Source organism: Lottia gigantea (genome assembly GCF_000327385.1).
Source record: "Lottia gigantea unplaced genomic scaffold LOTGIsca_4, whole genome shotgun sequence".
Classification (NCBI taxonomy): domain Eukaryota; kingdom Metazoa; phylum Mollusca; class Gastropoda; family Lottiidae; genus Lottia; species Lottia gigantea.
This window is the reverse complement of record NW_008709379.1, coordinates 3,437,338-3,454,023: the sequence shown is the minus strand read 5'-3', so window position 1 is coordinate 3,454,023 and position 16,686 is coordinate 3,437,338. Positions and strand designations below refer to the sequence as shown.

At 31.9% G+C, this 16,686-nt stretch overlaps 1 protein-coding gene across 1 annotated transcript; it reads left to right on the top strand.

Moving 5' to 3' along the window:
- Positions 1-11,112: 11,112 nt before the first annotated feature.
- LOTGIDRAFT_228790 (hypothetical protein) lies at positions 11,113-13,291 on the top strand. Its single transcript, XM_009059777.1, has one exon. The coding sequence runs from the start codon at positions 11,227-11,229 to the stop codon at positions 11,812-11,814; it is 588 nt and encodes a 195-aa protein (XP_009058025.1). The 5' UTR covers positions 11,113-11,226; the 3' UTR covers positions 11,815-13,291.
- Positions 13,292-16,686: the final 3,395 nt, after the last annotated feature.

Below are 16,686 nucleotides of genomic sequence, written 5' to 3'. Positions count from 1 at the left end.
CTCAATATACATGTTTTTTCACCAGTTTCAAGAAAGAAAACTTTTGATTTGAAATCATATAATCTGTACTTGACTAGAACTCAACTCATGGTTCAACAATTCTCATTTTTTTTTTTTTTTTATAAAAGGGGGTTTAATTTCACTGAATTAGTCTTTAGGAATATGTGTAATGTAAGGAAACTTGTAAGGAAGACTCATGATGTTTATTATGATATTACTCATTATCCATACCCATAACCCAAAATATTTGACAAAGTTTGTATTTGAATGAGATCATCAGGAAGGAAGTCTGCACATTTCCCAAGGTTAAATTAATTTAGATGAACTTTCACTTTCGATATTTTTACAAAGTTACAGAATTTACTGATCTTTCTTATCAATCTTAACAATACTGATAGGAAATCTTGCTAATTTTTCCATTCTGGAAAAAGCTTCATAAAATTTACAACACAATTACCCCTCAGAGATCAAATTTCGTATCGGATTTTGTGAAGGGTCATCAATGTGCACTCATAAATATCCAGAAGGGTAAAAAAAAGTTAACAATTTAAAACTCATCAAAAAATGTCATTAATGTTTCATAGTAATCTCGGCCCTAATGGATTGGTTGTTTTTGATAATAGAGAAGTTTAACCCATGATTACTCTATCAAATCATCTAAGTACAAAATGTTGTTTAATGAAAGTATGTCAAGTAAGTACTAAGTAGTCAAGACTGAACCTCAGATGATGGCAGTATTTTTAAAATACATATTATATAGAAAAGTGCTAGAAGCAGAATTGACAATTATGGAATTCAACTTAATATTGTTTCTTAAATGAACCAGTTTACCACATTACAATAATAAGAAATTTGGGGAGGAGGGTAATGTTTTATTAATCTACCAATCCTTGCCAAGTAATCCAAGACAATATATTTCAGTGTAACTGTAATTCTTCTCTCACCAAATTAAAAATACAAAAGGCTCAAATTGCATGTCGCTGTAACATTTGATATGAACTACCCACAAAAGTTCAATGATATTCTTATCCAATTGCACCACTTGCTTGTCCTTATCACATATTTTTTATGCTAAACATATATATTGTGGTTAGCATTATACTGAACAATTTCTATAAATGTTAACTTCTGCATGAGATCAATGCTAATGGCCATTGACATTTTCATTCTGAAATTAGCCAGAAGAACTTGGCATATATTTTGTAATCTTATACAACATTTTAATCCTGGTTAGATATCAGATATGATACAGAATTAATTATGTAATAATGATGTGATATGATATATGATAAACCTGATGCACAGATTAACAAACCATTGTTGTTTCAATACATATAATTATAATTATCATGAATTGTAACAAAAAAAATTCCAAAGAAAAAATTAATTTAAAAAAAGCCCTTCATAATGTGATGTAAATTTTTCTTCATCTTAAGCATGGAGTTTTCTGATTCAATTTCAAGATTAAATCCAAGAAGCTATTGAAGTAAACTTGGTGATTTTTTTTTTCATGTCGATTTAAAATCATTCATGTTATATTATGTTTAACAAATATGACTTAATGAAATTAATTTAGATTGGAAAGCAAGAGGAATTGAAATTTTCAATCTATTTTGGATATTTACAATGTCAAAACTTGCTTCATTACAAAAGCCATGAAGGAAGTTTATCAAAAGGAAAAATGAAAGAATTTCTGTGTACAGTTGAGTGCATTATAAATATGAATACAAGATCCGTCCTTATAACATATGGAGAATATCAAAAGATTGGGATCACCAAAGTTTAACAAGATATAAGTTGAATATTTAAATGAATTTTAATGTTTACATCATTGTTGAAGATTATTAGCCAATGAGAAATGTTCTTTCATATATCCTGGTAATATTTTGTTACACTGTTTTCATTGAATAACAGTTCACCACTTTTTCTTCAAAATTTGTAAAAATATCAAATATTTCAATTTCGAGTTTCTGGTATATGAAATTCAATACAGAAGCATATCAGTATGATATATACATTATCATATGGACTCTCGATAAGAGTCTAATGGGTATAGTATATTAATTAAGTCAGTTACAGAAAAATTCTTCAGGAAGTATGTATTCCACCAGCATAGACATTACCTGAAAGGAATACAATTTCAAAAAACCATTCAATATATAGAAAAAGAATTAAGTGCAACAAAAGGAGAATAATGCAAGGGACTAACTAAAAGCCTACTTAATGCACTCATCACAACAAAAGGGCACAAAGTCCCCATTCTAACCCTTCTAGATAAATTGAATCGATTAACTCTTATCTTAAAGAGATTCGCATTCCCCAAGAAAAATACATTTCTAGGAAACACAGAGGACTCTCAAGGTTATCGAGCAATTCTTAGAAAGCATTAATCCATGCAAACATAGTAACCAAGACAAAAGACAAATATACACCTCCAATATAATAAATAAACTTTGGAATAATAATAGCAACCAATCGATAAAAACGAACTCTATTCAAATCTTAGTGACTCTATAGCAACCATTATAAACATACCCATGTTTCTAGGGATAGTAGATCATTTTATCAATGAAAAAAACGTAAAGTAGATGTAGACTAGTATACTTTCTTCAATTGAATATTTGTTGATGTCATTGACAACGTAGCTATGTATTTATTATGACTATGAAGAAAGAAGCGATAGTAAATAGACACCAGAGCTATTTGACTTGAATGACAATTGAATCACCCGTGAGAACACTGACTTTTGTCTGTTCCCTACACGCATGTTTTTTTGTTCACACAGCTAAAATACAATACCAAAAATACTAACAAATAAGAATACATTGATAGCAGCATGATGCTAAACATTTTTTTGGCAATTATCAGGAAGAAATACTCAACACTGGTGAATTTTTGAAGGGTGTGACAAAACAAGCCTACTGACTGTTTACACGAATCCATGAAGCTTCCCCTTTACCTAATGTTTTTTTTAGATACTAATGGGCAATTTCATTGATTTCTCTTCAGAAAATTTCTTTTTTGACTTATTTAAGTATCTGAAGAGTTCTTCAAAATTTAGAAAAGAACCATCAAATTTAAAAGCATGCTTCCCTCAGACTAAAGCAAAAAGTTGATCTTTCTTTTATTTTTGTCATTATCATATGTATATGACTCAGCTAGATTTCCATTGTGATCATTTACATGCAACATTATGATTTCATCATCAAGTCAACTCAAGTTTTTATAAGACATGTGAAGATATCATAAGATAGTTTGTCACTTGTGATCTTTTTCTTTACATAAAAATATTACTAATATAGACTATTAGTGGTGGTCAAATTGATTATTATAAAAATATACAGTAGTACTAATCATATATATTATAAATGGTCATTATATTTCAGTGATTATTTATAAAAAGTACTACTAATTAAATGGCAATCTAATCAATTCATAAGTCATCATTTAAAAATGAATAAATATATATATATATATTATTGATTACATGTAATTAAATACAATGAAGTTCATTAGATATAATAAAAAGTTACGGGGTCCTCATTTTAAAGCGATTCAAAAGAAGTTTTGTGGCATATGTTGTTTTTGTATGGTGGACACTTCAACTATATATACACCATTTCAATTTCTGTCTAACTCATTAGACATTTCTAATTTGGAAATTGGAATGATGCAAAAGGAAGCTGTATTAAGGGATTGAATAGAAGTTTTCTAAAATTTTATGTGTATCAGGGGCATTGATATTTCAATCAGATGTCTGTGGTTCTTGTTTCCAATAAATTTTACAATCCCTTACTTTGAAAGTTTAAAAATATAGTTTGATCAATTTTAAAGTTGATCATTCCAAACAGCAACAATAATTATATCAAATATTCTTTTCTTATAATCTCTCATTAAAGAAAACCAATTTTTTAGCCAAAAAAACTTCCTAAGAGACGTAATATTGATTATTAACTAGTTTTATTTACATTTTCTATAAATCATACTGTGAACAATAGATGACGTAAATACCTACGTCAATTTACCTGTATTGATTGTATTGACATTAATATACAACATAACTGTTAATATACTCTATTTACAAACAGCACAATACACCTTTTTACTTATATACATACACGTTTGAATATAAATAAAATTTAGAACAGGAACTTGTATCACGATTTATTAAAAGTAGAAATAACCACTTTCGTCTAGATAAAAAATACATTATGGACAGGGTAAATGGTTAGGAATTGAAAAAGTCTTGTTACCCAAATTTTCTAAATATTGTTAATCTTTGGAAATAGACATCAAAGACAAATTTGTCTCTATCTAATATTCAATTTCATGGCATAAAGTCTCTAATTATTCAAATTTAGTTCCTTCTTCACAACAATTCAAATTGGATTATCAGGGCACTTAAATAATCTGTCAAAATGTTATGTGATTTCGATTTTAAACTTTCTTACTATTGAGAAACTTATGTTATTTTATATCAAAATTGCTTATTAGATGTGATATACTGGCTTATTTTAAGTTTCCACTGTGTTCCATATCATCTTTAACCTTTACTTTCTCTGAAATTGTTAAAAAGATATGATAATTGATTTCTAATGTAAGTTTCGATTTCAAACTTATTTCTGTGGCTATGTATATTTTTCTGAACAATAGCTGTTCCAAAACATTTATAATGTTGAATCATGTTACATTACTATTTCTTTGTATTTTGTTAATTGTCAATTTATTTTCTGATAGTATATTTGTATTGTCAATTGTGGTCATGTGATTATACTTGTTACATTAAATGTATTGCCTAATGGCTAAGTTTATGTTTCCACTAGGACATCCTCTTCAACCTTTACCAGCAAGCTGAGTAACACTGTCCCCATACTGTCTTACACAAATGATCTAGATATCTGCTGGTAAAATAATGCATGTAAGCTTTATACTTAATGTTCAGGTCAGGGATATCACCATCAGTAATAGATACCCTGTACCCCATGTTTGATAAGTATTCTCATTTCTAAACATTTCATCAGATATATTTAAAGTCTATCTTATCTCAAGTAGAAATGATAAATCAGAGAAAGTACTAGAACATTTTAAAGTCACCCCTAGAGTAAATAACACTGTTTAACTGGAACACCCTCACTTGTGTCTCAAATAACAAGTCTAACAACTGAGGGAAAAATTTAGAATGGGCTATAGCGGTCAGTGACCTTTCCAAATTTGAGGTTATTTACTTAAAACTAACGGACAATGGTATGAAGTAATTTAAGAATAAAAATGACACTTATTTTTAATCATTAATACAAATAGTTTTGAATAAATATTTTTACATAGATATTAAAGAGTTCAATAAGAAATGAAGCCAGCCCTTAAGAGCACTATTAATGTGTTAATTGATAACATACCTGTCTAATAGCACCTTCACACAAAACTGAACAATTCCAGTCAAGGCAATGACATCAAATATGACACTTAAAAATTGAAAAAAGTTTTAGCAAAAACACATGAACCATCTACAACATTTTATTTACACGATTAAAATTTTTTGATAAACAATAAGTGGATTTTAATTCAATGTAAATTATTTTTTAACTGCAACATTATTTTAAACAAAATATGGTATAATATGTATACTTAATGCATCTTCTCATTCACTGAGACACCTTGACTTGTGAAGATTACTCACTTGGAATTTTTGAATGAAAGATCAAGATGATTTTAATTCTCTAGTGTAACCTTAACCATTATTATCTTATCAATATAAATTACTAAGTTTCTGTAATTATTATGTCCATTCAGAATGACCTATATTGTAGGTGACTAGTACATTCTACAACCTTCTCAAATTCATGAAAGAGTGATATAAAGTTTAGTCCCAAAGCTAAACTGGCTGATAATGTATATTGTTTAATTGAATATTTGGAAAAAGAATGTATAGCCTAATACTGCTGGAACAATTACTGGAATAAGTAAACTTCTACAATTACTTTACAAAATAAAATCTCTTTAACATTAATTTTAATTCCACCTAATTAGCCAAAAGATATAAACACATACAAAAAGTTACTCAACCAGACTTGATTTTTAATGTTACCAATGTGACACAACTTTCATAGGCTACAACTTTTTTTTTAGCCTTGAGCTAATTTATAAAAGTGTTGCTGATAAAAATTAGCCCTGATTGTTGAGTGTCATAGTGCTGTTGCCATGAGCTATATATATATCACAGTTAGTACCTTTCATGTTCCAATCCAACTACCAACTACTACAACTACCAACAACTACCTAGTTTGCGATATCAGCATCCGCTGGAAGCGAACGTTAACTTGTCATCTACCTACCCTACCTACCTTTTATGTTGTTTATATTTTACTCATACCACAAAGATGTTTTTATTTTGAAAAGTAGGGTTTAAAACTGTATTTTATTATATTTATGTACATGAGGGGGAAGGTGTAATACTGACCAATATCATCAAGTACAAACTTGATCAATAGTTAAACAGCAACACTATCCTATCTGAAAACTTCATGTAAATACAATTTTTTATTTGCATAAAATAATCATATTTTGACACTCTGTGCAAAAGAGAGTTGAAATCAAGTGTTATATCTCTGAGACAACATATGTTACAGATATTAAGGTACAATAAACTAGAATCAAGTATCTACCATTTAGTCAGAAATTGACCAATTTTTAAAAAAAAACATGCGTAGAAAAAAATCATATCGTTATAATTGATTACAATCTGACCGGACAAGTACATTATCATTAACTATAACCTTTTTAAACTTTACTAGACTCAGCCAATTACTTTTCAACAATACTTACCACAGTAAAATAACTTCAACAGAGGCTCATGGCGAATTTCTGTTTTAAGTTATTTATCACAAAATGGGATTATATCTTCTAAATAATTATATAGACACAGCTTTATGGAACAACAATCACTGGTTAAAGTTTTATGCAACGTTTTGACGTGTTTCCCCCGTCGTCCTCTAAATAATTGTTGCAAATCCTCCTGAACTAATCAAAATGGTATGCTCCATGTATGAGTTGGTAGATGTTTTCTGTATGTCATCAATTGAATTTCACAGATCTTTCAATTTTCTTTTAATGCCCCTTTATATTTACATGACTTAAGGTGAAAACTGAAACATACCTATCCAAACTACATTTCATATATGAGGAACTGAGGACTATGTCATCATTCCAGGATGATTCTAAAGCACATACTGTCATAACTGCCTACTGATGTTGGATTTGTTCTGGGTTTTGTAAAGTGACATGGATAGCTGAAATTGTATTTTTTATTAGCAATATATTATTTACATGACTAAATGTCTTTAAGTTTTTCAGACAATATGACAATAAATGTATGTAAGTGGATTTATATTTATTGTGATGTAGGGGATTAACAACTACCTACTTTACTAATCTCTCATCTAATTACTTATAATCACATTAATTATATTCATCTAATATTCACCAATGTGAAAAATATAAACTTTAAATCATGTTTTATACAGATGAGTTGGTCTATCTTGAAAATTAATTTAAATAAATGTAATATATTTTAATTCTTTCGATATCAATTTACTATTCTATAGCTGAATTATATTTAATATTCAACCAGCCTAATCTAAACATAATCAGTGTTTAATAAACATTAGATTCTATCAAATATTTCATTACCACCAGGCCATTGAACTCAAAATATATTCTTTTCAAACAATTGGTAGTCTGAATTGGTCCTGACCCATATACTTGTCACCTACTATAAAAAAAGATCATTATACTTATATAAGAGTATTTCTTAAGAAATTTCTAGAAATTATTCTCTATCATGACCGAACTGATTTACACAAATAGAGTTCAGTTTTTTTTCTGAGCAAAAAATCCCTTGATGAACTTCTAGGCAGATATGGTTGAAATAATTTTCTGAAAAATAAATGTTCTAATGATGTTCATATGATCTTCTGCGAACATATTATTAAGATTAAATGATCTTTTGAGTACATAATGTTTAAAAGATGGGTTCCCTTATTTTCATTTATGAAAATTAAAATGCTTATACTTACATGAATAGAAAGTAGAGGTGTTCTAATGACTTAGAAAAATACCAGTTTGTCTCATATGTCCATAATTGGTTCATAATTACCGGTAGCTAAATTAGGAGAGAATTATCAGCAAAATTCCAATGAGTGACCGATCAAGAAAGGTAAAAAAAGTTTTTTTTTGTTTATCCAGACTACACATACATAGACATTTTATGATTGGTAAAACACTTAATTATATGCAATAAGAACATCATGATATGATTAATAATATATGATAATTCATTAGAAACACCAATTAATCAAATAGTTTGCTTAATTAGACAGTAAAAAATAAGGAAACCCATCTTTAAATGATCTTCCATGCAGATTAAGGGCAGCTCAAATTATGCTGTAAATATTAAGGACACTTATGTCAACCATTTTAAATTAAGTGCAAAAAGACATCAGACATACATGCACATGTTGATTGTTGGTAAGCATGTTTTGTTTGAGAGTTGCTGGAACAAATGGCCTCAGTTAAAACATACAATAAAGTGAATAAAGGTTACAATGGTTATAAAATTGAGTTGGAGTTCATTGACTGAATGATTTTTAACCTTGTGTAACAGATGGGTTCAATGTTGCCAGTAAAATTTTCATTAAGATATCAGAGGTATCAGATCAATGCGATATATCTACTTCATTTAATGGTATAACTACCAACAGTAAATTTTTAATACTTCAACTGAACTGAAACTGGTATATATTTTGAAATGAAACAATGTCTACATCTGTATTTTCTATGTTTTATTCAGTTGATGACGACAAGCAACACCACGCATAAGACATCATCACCTTGAATGTTTAGAGTCTGGCAACAGCACACTTTTTCGAGAACAGTGTGCAGTTTGTCTTCTCCTCTGTCTCAAAAAAACATAATACCTAACTCTGACCATCTGCAAAGGTTCCAATGGTTCGTACCTCCTTTTGTCATGTCTGTATGATTTTCCTTGTCATTATATTGTTCAGAATGTTAATAAAACACTATAAATGATGACAGACCATGCAAATACTTCTGAAGCATCTGATGCTTTATAGCATCCCGGAGAAATGGAATAATGCTTGTGCTGGGATTGAAACTTGGCCTTCATATAAGCCACCTCATGTATTTGATGTATTTACATTGAAGTTGCTAGAAGTATAGGATGGCACAATGATGGAATAAGAAGATAGATTGAACCCTGGATGAAAAAACAATGGAGGTGATTAATCAAGTGTCATCTATTAATTCTCCCGTGACAAATCTGATTCCAGTTACAACTACTAATTGTAATATAACACCAATACATATATACTCATTAGCAGATCTTTTCAGGTTATTTTTACATTAAGCATCTGTATCACCTGACGTCTGGCTGTGAAAGTAATGTTTTTTTAAGAATTTGCATTGAAAGGAAAAAAGAAAGGAAAAAATTCCACATTTTACAAGGATAACAACCCACGCAGCCCTTTACTGGCTTGTTCTTGACCAAACCCCTCAGCATCGATATTCCCTTGATTATTGTAAGAATTAAAGCACATGACATCAAGATACCACAACACCATCTCTACCACAAGATACAATAAATTTACAAATTGGTATCCCTAGAACTGGTTTTATTTTCCTAAGCCTACAACTGTCAAAGAATATTAGATCCCAGTTTCCCACTACTACATTGGTAGTTTTAAGACCTGTTGCATCATACCCAGCTCATTATAAGACATGTGATGTTTCGGTACAATGGTGTTTTAATAATAAATCACCGCTCGTCATCATTACATAACTTTAGGTCATAGTGCAGAGTTACAATGTGCCTAATACATGCCTACGGCAATTAGAATATATTATGGAGAATACAGCGTTGGAGCCCCGGGCTATTGAAAACGTGACACAACTAATTAATTTTGAATCCAACAATTAGATCAGAGAGCTTCACGTAGTCCCATCTAATATTACAACTACTAGAATGTTATTAAAGACAAAATCATCAAAGCGAGACGAGATTGGTTAGTTTGAATCACGAGGAATCTCATACTCCACCGCCAGAGTACACCGGTCCTCGAGCCAAACTCGGGAATGTGGGTGAACGATCTGAATGGCATTTGACCTGACCTACATAGCGTCTTCAACTGGAGGAGTCTGGTTCATTTGAGGTTAGCGTGAGAGTCGGGGGAGAATTACTGAATAAACTATTCAGTGGACCAAGTATTGATTGTTCGTTTGTAAAGTACCTCCATTGATTCACTACCATTCCACAACATGAACATCTTCTGTTTTACAGGAAATGATAATAATTATATCTTTTGAAAATCATATATGGGCATACTTTTCGTCTTGATCGCTAGTTTTTGATGGATTAGATAATTCTACATGAAAAGAAAATTAACAGGACAAGTCGTATTATGGGGATGTACAGAGTCATCAAGATGTACATACATATAAGTCTTTGTTATAATGGATCTTATTGAGATCTAAACTAAAGCTAGAATAAGGCCTATTAATCAATGCAGGTATAAAACACAAAAAATGAAATAATTCGCTAATTTACAAGGGTAAGCTGACACGAAAAGAGCGTCTGAAATCTCAGTGTAATTTTTGCCGCCAATTTCTACCAACCGATCAATATTTGCACACCACCCCCTGCCCACGTCAATGAAATGAGCTCGTGAATTGGTACCACGTGACAATAATATGATTACGCGCGAAGTTATTTGGCAGCTTGCCATCTCATAAATATTAAATGGTACAGTCCAAAAGTTAAGGGTAAGTAGGGGTAAATTTCTCAAAATTCTTCTGCTTACGGTACAAGTTTTGAAAATAATTTTGTACGTCCGTAAAGGCCGAACAGTGTTCCTTTCAGATATATCAAAATATAATTTGTTTACCGAGTGCCTTATAAGTTACATCTTAAAACATGAAGTTTTGTTACATATTTTTACCCAAAACAAATGATTGACTCGTCCAAAACTCCAGACAGCAAGGAAAATATCTGAAACTTTGCCAAGATTGGTCCATTGGCCCACATTTTTAGCGACATATTGTAAAAGGAGAAACACGCCGTGTTAGATTCAGAATTTTCTCTAGAGCTCGTGCTGTAAAGTTTGTAATTCTACTAACGGTAATCAACACCAGTTTTACTACGAGTTTTTAATTACTATGGCTATGTACCCCAACGCTACCAAAGGATATATGCCTTTTGTGAGTGCACCAGTCAAGAGACACCAAGGCAAAAGAACCAAATCAGAGATGACAACCAAATCCAAGACGTCAGCAGATACCAAAACGTATAAAGTTACTTTACGAGATAGAAATGGTTATACCTACACTTACATCATACAAGCTGACGGTACCAAGTCTTTACCCGTTTTATGTGAATCAAAAATCAGTGGACCTGGTCAAGGAAAATCATTACCAGACATCGCTAGAGAATGTGTAAACAGACATAGAGTTAGAACTTTAAGTGCCCCATGTTCTACCAGCTCCGGTGACGGTCAAGACAGTGAAAAGAAGGAAAAGGGAATCTTTAACACCCTTTTACAATTTTTAAGAAAAAAGACCGCCTCTGGAAAATCTAAACGAAAACCTAAACCCGTTGTGCAGAAAAAACGTCAAAGGACAATTTCAGCTATGTCTAATTTGGACCCAATCCAAGAAAGTCCAGAGGAGGACAATCTGGATGATGATGATTCCTACACCCATGATTCCAGTTCCGACAACGAAAGTGTATCGGATCACGAACCTTGAGTTAAACGTTCCAGAAGCAACAAAGACTGACTATGTCGCCTGGGTTCATTCCAAAGTGGTACAGTACTTGTTTCATCATCAGTGCAGTAAGGTGGCTGACATTGGATCTGGAATGAAAATGGTTTTTGATAACAATAAGGACAAACAGGTCCAACAGACTGTGGTGTGTGAAAGATCTAACAGTGCAGACGGATGTTGAAGACGGAGATCCAGCTTGTCTTACCCACGGCCTTTATGAACATCTTTGATCATAATTGGGAACATCGCTAACTATACCAAAGTGTTTTCTGATTCCAGCCTTATGAAATTAGCATTACTCTAGAACATTTTAAATGAGACTAGAACGGTGAAGTGCTGTTTATGAACATGGTTAGACTATTCTATGCAAGCATTCTTATAATTGACATTCTTAAAGGATAAATATCTGTGATTTGATTTAACTTTCATTTCAAGCAACTTTTCAGTTCAGTGAATGGGTCATGCCTATAGAAATTTCTGTTCATCCGTAAGGCTTTGCTTAAAGTATCGTAAGCCTAAATCTTTTTGTTAATGCTTGTAGACATATAAGAGTTGGTTCTGAACCACTAAAGACAAATAATTTATTTTCATACGTAATCAATGCAATTGATATATTTTGTTAAAACTTTGTCCAATGATGAAACTGTGGCAACAACGAAGACGTGAATGAGCTTACAGACTGAACACGATATTGAATCGTGCTCACTGTCCTTGAGTGAAGAGTATGAATGTGTAGGCGTTGGTTGACTCTAGACTATACATTCCAATATTGGATGTATTTTGAATGTTATTTAATTGTTGAGTTTGAAATTGGGTATTGGTTATGACTGTTATTTATTAAGAGTGAATGGTAACTTATGGAATGAGAGCAAGATAGCATGAATGTGAAAATGAATGAATGAATGATAATTTGACATGTGCCTCTTCCAAATGTTCCAAAATAATTTTGACTTTTTTGAGATCAGAATACTTGAGAAAAAAAAAGAAATTTAAATCAATATCAAAATTTTAACTTTATTCGTCGAAGATACTTTGAACTTTTGTCGTAACACGCCTTTTATGACCTATTGGCTATTACGATTTCTAGTAAATTTCCATCACGCGCTACTACTATTTTTAACCTTTTGTTGATAAATGTGAATAATCACGAGGCGGTTGAAATGGCGCAATATGATTGGCTGATGATTCATCCAATGGAGAAGCCATTCCGTAAATGGCCGACCATGTAAACATTGAGTTGTATGAGTAACGTATACTGATCTCAAGAAACTTTAAACCTGTCTCATTCCTCTTCTGAAAATATTATCCATGTGTAACTGTTAAATGTAAGCTTAGAAGTGTATATGACATTAATTTATGCTTATCAATGCAAATTGTTTTGTTTTTGTGCAATTGTTTGATTTAAAAAATGGTAAAAAACAACAAAAAAAATATTAATAAAAGAAATATTTTAAAAGATATCAATCTTTTTTCTTGGCGAATTATTCTATGCAAAAGAGGGGGGCACTTGGGGAGGCTGAATTTACTTCGGCCCGAAAGAGAAGGGATCCTGTTTGAAGTGAAGTCATTCTTAAAAAGCTGAACATGCTATTCATATGCTGAATACAATGCTATCGAAACCGCAATAGGGCATTCATAAATTAGGCGCCTCATTAACCAGACTTTTATGTTTTGAATTCGAAACATGATTTGTTTAAGAGTGCTAAATTGGTGGTACCAATTTAACAACGTTCCGACATGGGAATCCTCAGAGACAAAGGAGACAATTGGATGTCCAAGTCTTCAGAAACGGGAGAGGACTTCCTTGAGGTCCTTACTTGACAAGGTCTTTGCTGACTTTGATGAAGCTCAATATGTACCACGAAGGAAAGAGGAACTTGACATTTTGATGAGATTGACTTTATTTACTATTACTAACTGGGAAGTTAAAATTCGGAAGGAGGATAAAATTAACATTCACATTCCATTCAAACGGGAAGTTTTGAGGGGGATTTTTTGTTAAATTTATAACAAAAAAGCACGATATGGTGATCATAAAAACATACATTCATGCGGTAAATATGGAAGGATTTGTGTCCGCCCTGTTATGAGTCCTATATATATATATATAGATAAACGTATTAATTTGTAATCGGTTTGCATAAATAACTGGGCGTTGAAGATACTGAAGTGTAAAAGCTCCTTGTTCTCAATGTCAGCGGCCTTTAATAAAGCTATAATGGCATTAATTGGCTGCTGTTCGCCGGCGACATCATTAATTTCATGGAAGTGAGTGCGAGGAAGTTTTACTTCCGTCTATTTTCTAATACCGTGATGAAATAACGAACAACTTGCAGTACGCCATCAAAAAGAAACAATGGTTTCCGCTTTTAAATTGTTCCAAGGAATAGGTATTTTGTTCCATTTAAATGGCCAGAAGTTCTTTTAAAGTCGGTCCAGAGAAGTAGATACCTTATGCTGGACCAACACGTGGACAGCGATCAAGACCGTAGCCTTGCAACACCGGATATCCCGGATAGGAGCAAAAAGGTTTCATATTTCGTCTTCACCGACGCGTATCATCTGAATGGTCAACAGTTAAATCCAATCCAGATATCTTGACCATGAATAAAGAACCGTTTTATGTGGTAATAATATTATGGTTGCGAATGGGTGTGTGTAGAAGTAAATAAAATAATGTATTGATGAGCTAAATTATAACGGGCTGGAATTTTACCTTGATGTGATTATTTGGCTATACTTTCATCAAAATAACTCGAATGTTCTGGCGAGATGCCCAATATCAGTTACTAATTAAATAGTCATGAATCGATAACTATATTAGTATGATTATCAATAAAACATTTTCATAACACAAATTTTCCATTGAAAATGAGATTTTTGATCATTTTAGCAACTTTCGAAATTCAAACTACTGTGTACATTGGTGTTAAACTGGAGTAGGGGCGGTTGGGATTTAAAACCCACCGTGTCGTTTGGTTCCTTCGGCATCTTGACCCCGCCCCCTATGTGTTTACATAGCTACTACCTGGGCATCATATAACATGCTATCAGCGGGACCTTCGGGGTAGATTTTAGAGGATAGGCCTCTCGATCATTGAGAACCTAGACAGAACCACGTGTCATAACAGAATATGGTAAACGTAGAAATAATATATATGTAACTGCTTATCGATCCTGGAAGAATGCCAAGTATTGATATAATTCGTCCTTCATATGCAGACGATATTATAATCAAATCTATATTAAAATGATCAATACGCTCCTTTTCGTTCATTATTAATTATAATATCAGTAAATAGTAAACAAATTGTAATTTATTACTACTTGAACCATATCACATAAAAACAATAATAAAAGATATACATTATGCAGCGAAATCCCTCAATATAAAAATCTCAAGATTTAAATTCTAAATTTGAATTTGTGAAGCGGGTTCATGTTGCTGAATTATTGCAGAATGAGAATTATTGAGAACTATCTGAAAAAAACATTGAATCTTTGTGAACATAACAAGGTTCTCTTTTCCCAGAAATAATGATAAAGTGTTATTATCAATAAGATATGTAACATATTGTACCATTTAGCGACTGATAACAAATTAAGAGAGGACGGATATTGTCACTTATGAGGTGACAACACGGAAATAATTTATTTGTGGTCTAGTTATTTATTTCATTTTCGATCCTCCAATCAAAAATCACAATTTATTTTATGACGTCCGTGTTGTTGTTTATAAAATAGAAACTTCCTTAGAATTGCTTGTAAAAATTAGGGCACTAATAAATCTATATGGTCCCAATCAGCCTTAAGCGGACATCAGATACTAAAGAGAGGTCTTGGATAATTCCCTTTCGTGTCTTACTTTATCAAAGGTGCATCAGGTCGACCAATTAAAACTTTTGGTCAGCCTAATCACTATGCTTATAATTGGCGAAGGCGGGGGATAGCAGGGTGCATAAGGTCAAAAAGGGTTAAACCTAGAAAATATTTAGGATTATGGTTGTGATATTCATTAGGCGTACTTCCTTATATGGTCGGGATGTTAAGAATTCTAATGACATAACATACATGTAGATGAAATGGCTAGGCTTTATATATTAAAATATCAATTGTATTCAAGGCTTATGTTTCAGTAACAGAATACGAGGTTTCTAGATCTGAATCCTTCTGATTAAAAAGAAGTAAGAATTATCACAAGAACTTATCCATTGTAAATGTACACTCGGGATACGATACAGCATAAAAGGAACAAAGTTCTAATTATTGTCCGACAGGATTAATGAATATCATTATATACCGTACAATATTATCATGAACATGTCCAATAAGTGGAGGCGTGGGAATGACTCTTATAAACTCCAACTTAGACCTGAGCCTCATATCGAATATCAGTAAGCTTTACACCAATTGACATTAAACACCATCCTTGACCAGAGACTGGTCATTTCTACTACGTAGTACGAGATGATTCGAGAAAGTATCTATAAATAGATTGTTTACAAACACTGATGGAGTGGTCAGTAGTGACCTTAGATTGACTTATTGTACTCCAATACATTACATGAATAATACGATGACCAATGAGCATACGTTTCTGAAAGATTACTACCAACATCGTTAGCACGTACTCCAGTTATGTAATCTTTTGTTATCTAGATGTTTATATTGTATAACAATATATGAAGCATGGGGTGAGGTCTTTTGAATGTTATATTAATCATCCGATTATTCATTTGACCATGACCATGCTTATATCATATTTCTTGATTTTTTTTTTACCTTACGCTACTTTCATTAATCGCCAATTGGTGAGCCCCTCCGGCTTGAGCTAGTGGTAACAGAACTTCCTTC

Bases quoted from the DNA above. Each gene is read 5' to 3' on its own strand.
- LOTGIDRAFT_228790 (XM_009059777.1), top strand. From the start codon at position 11,227: ATGGCTATGTACCCCAACGCTACCAAAGGATATATGCCTTTTGTGAGT.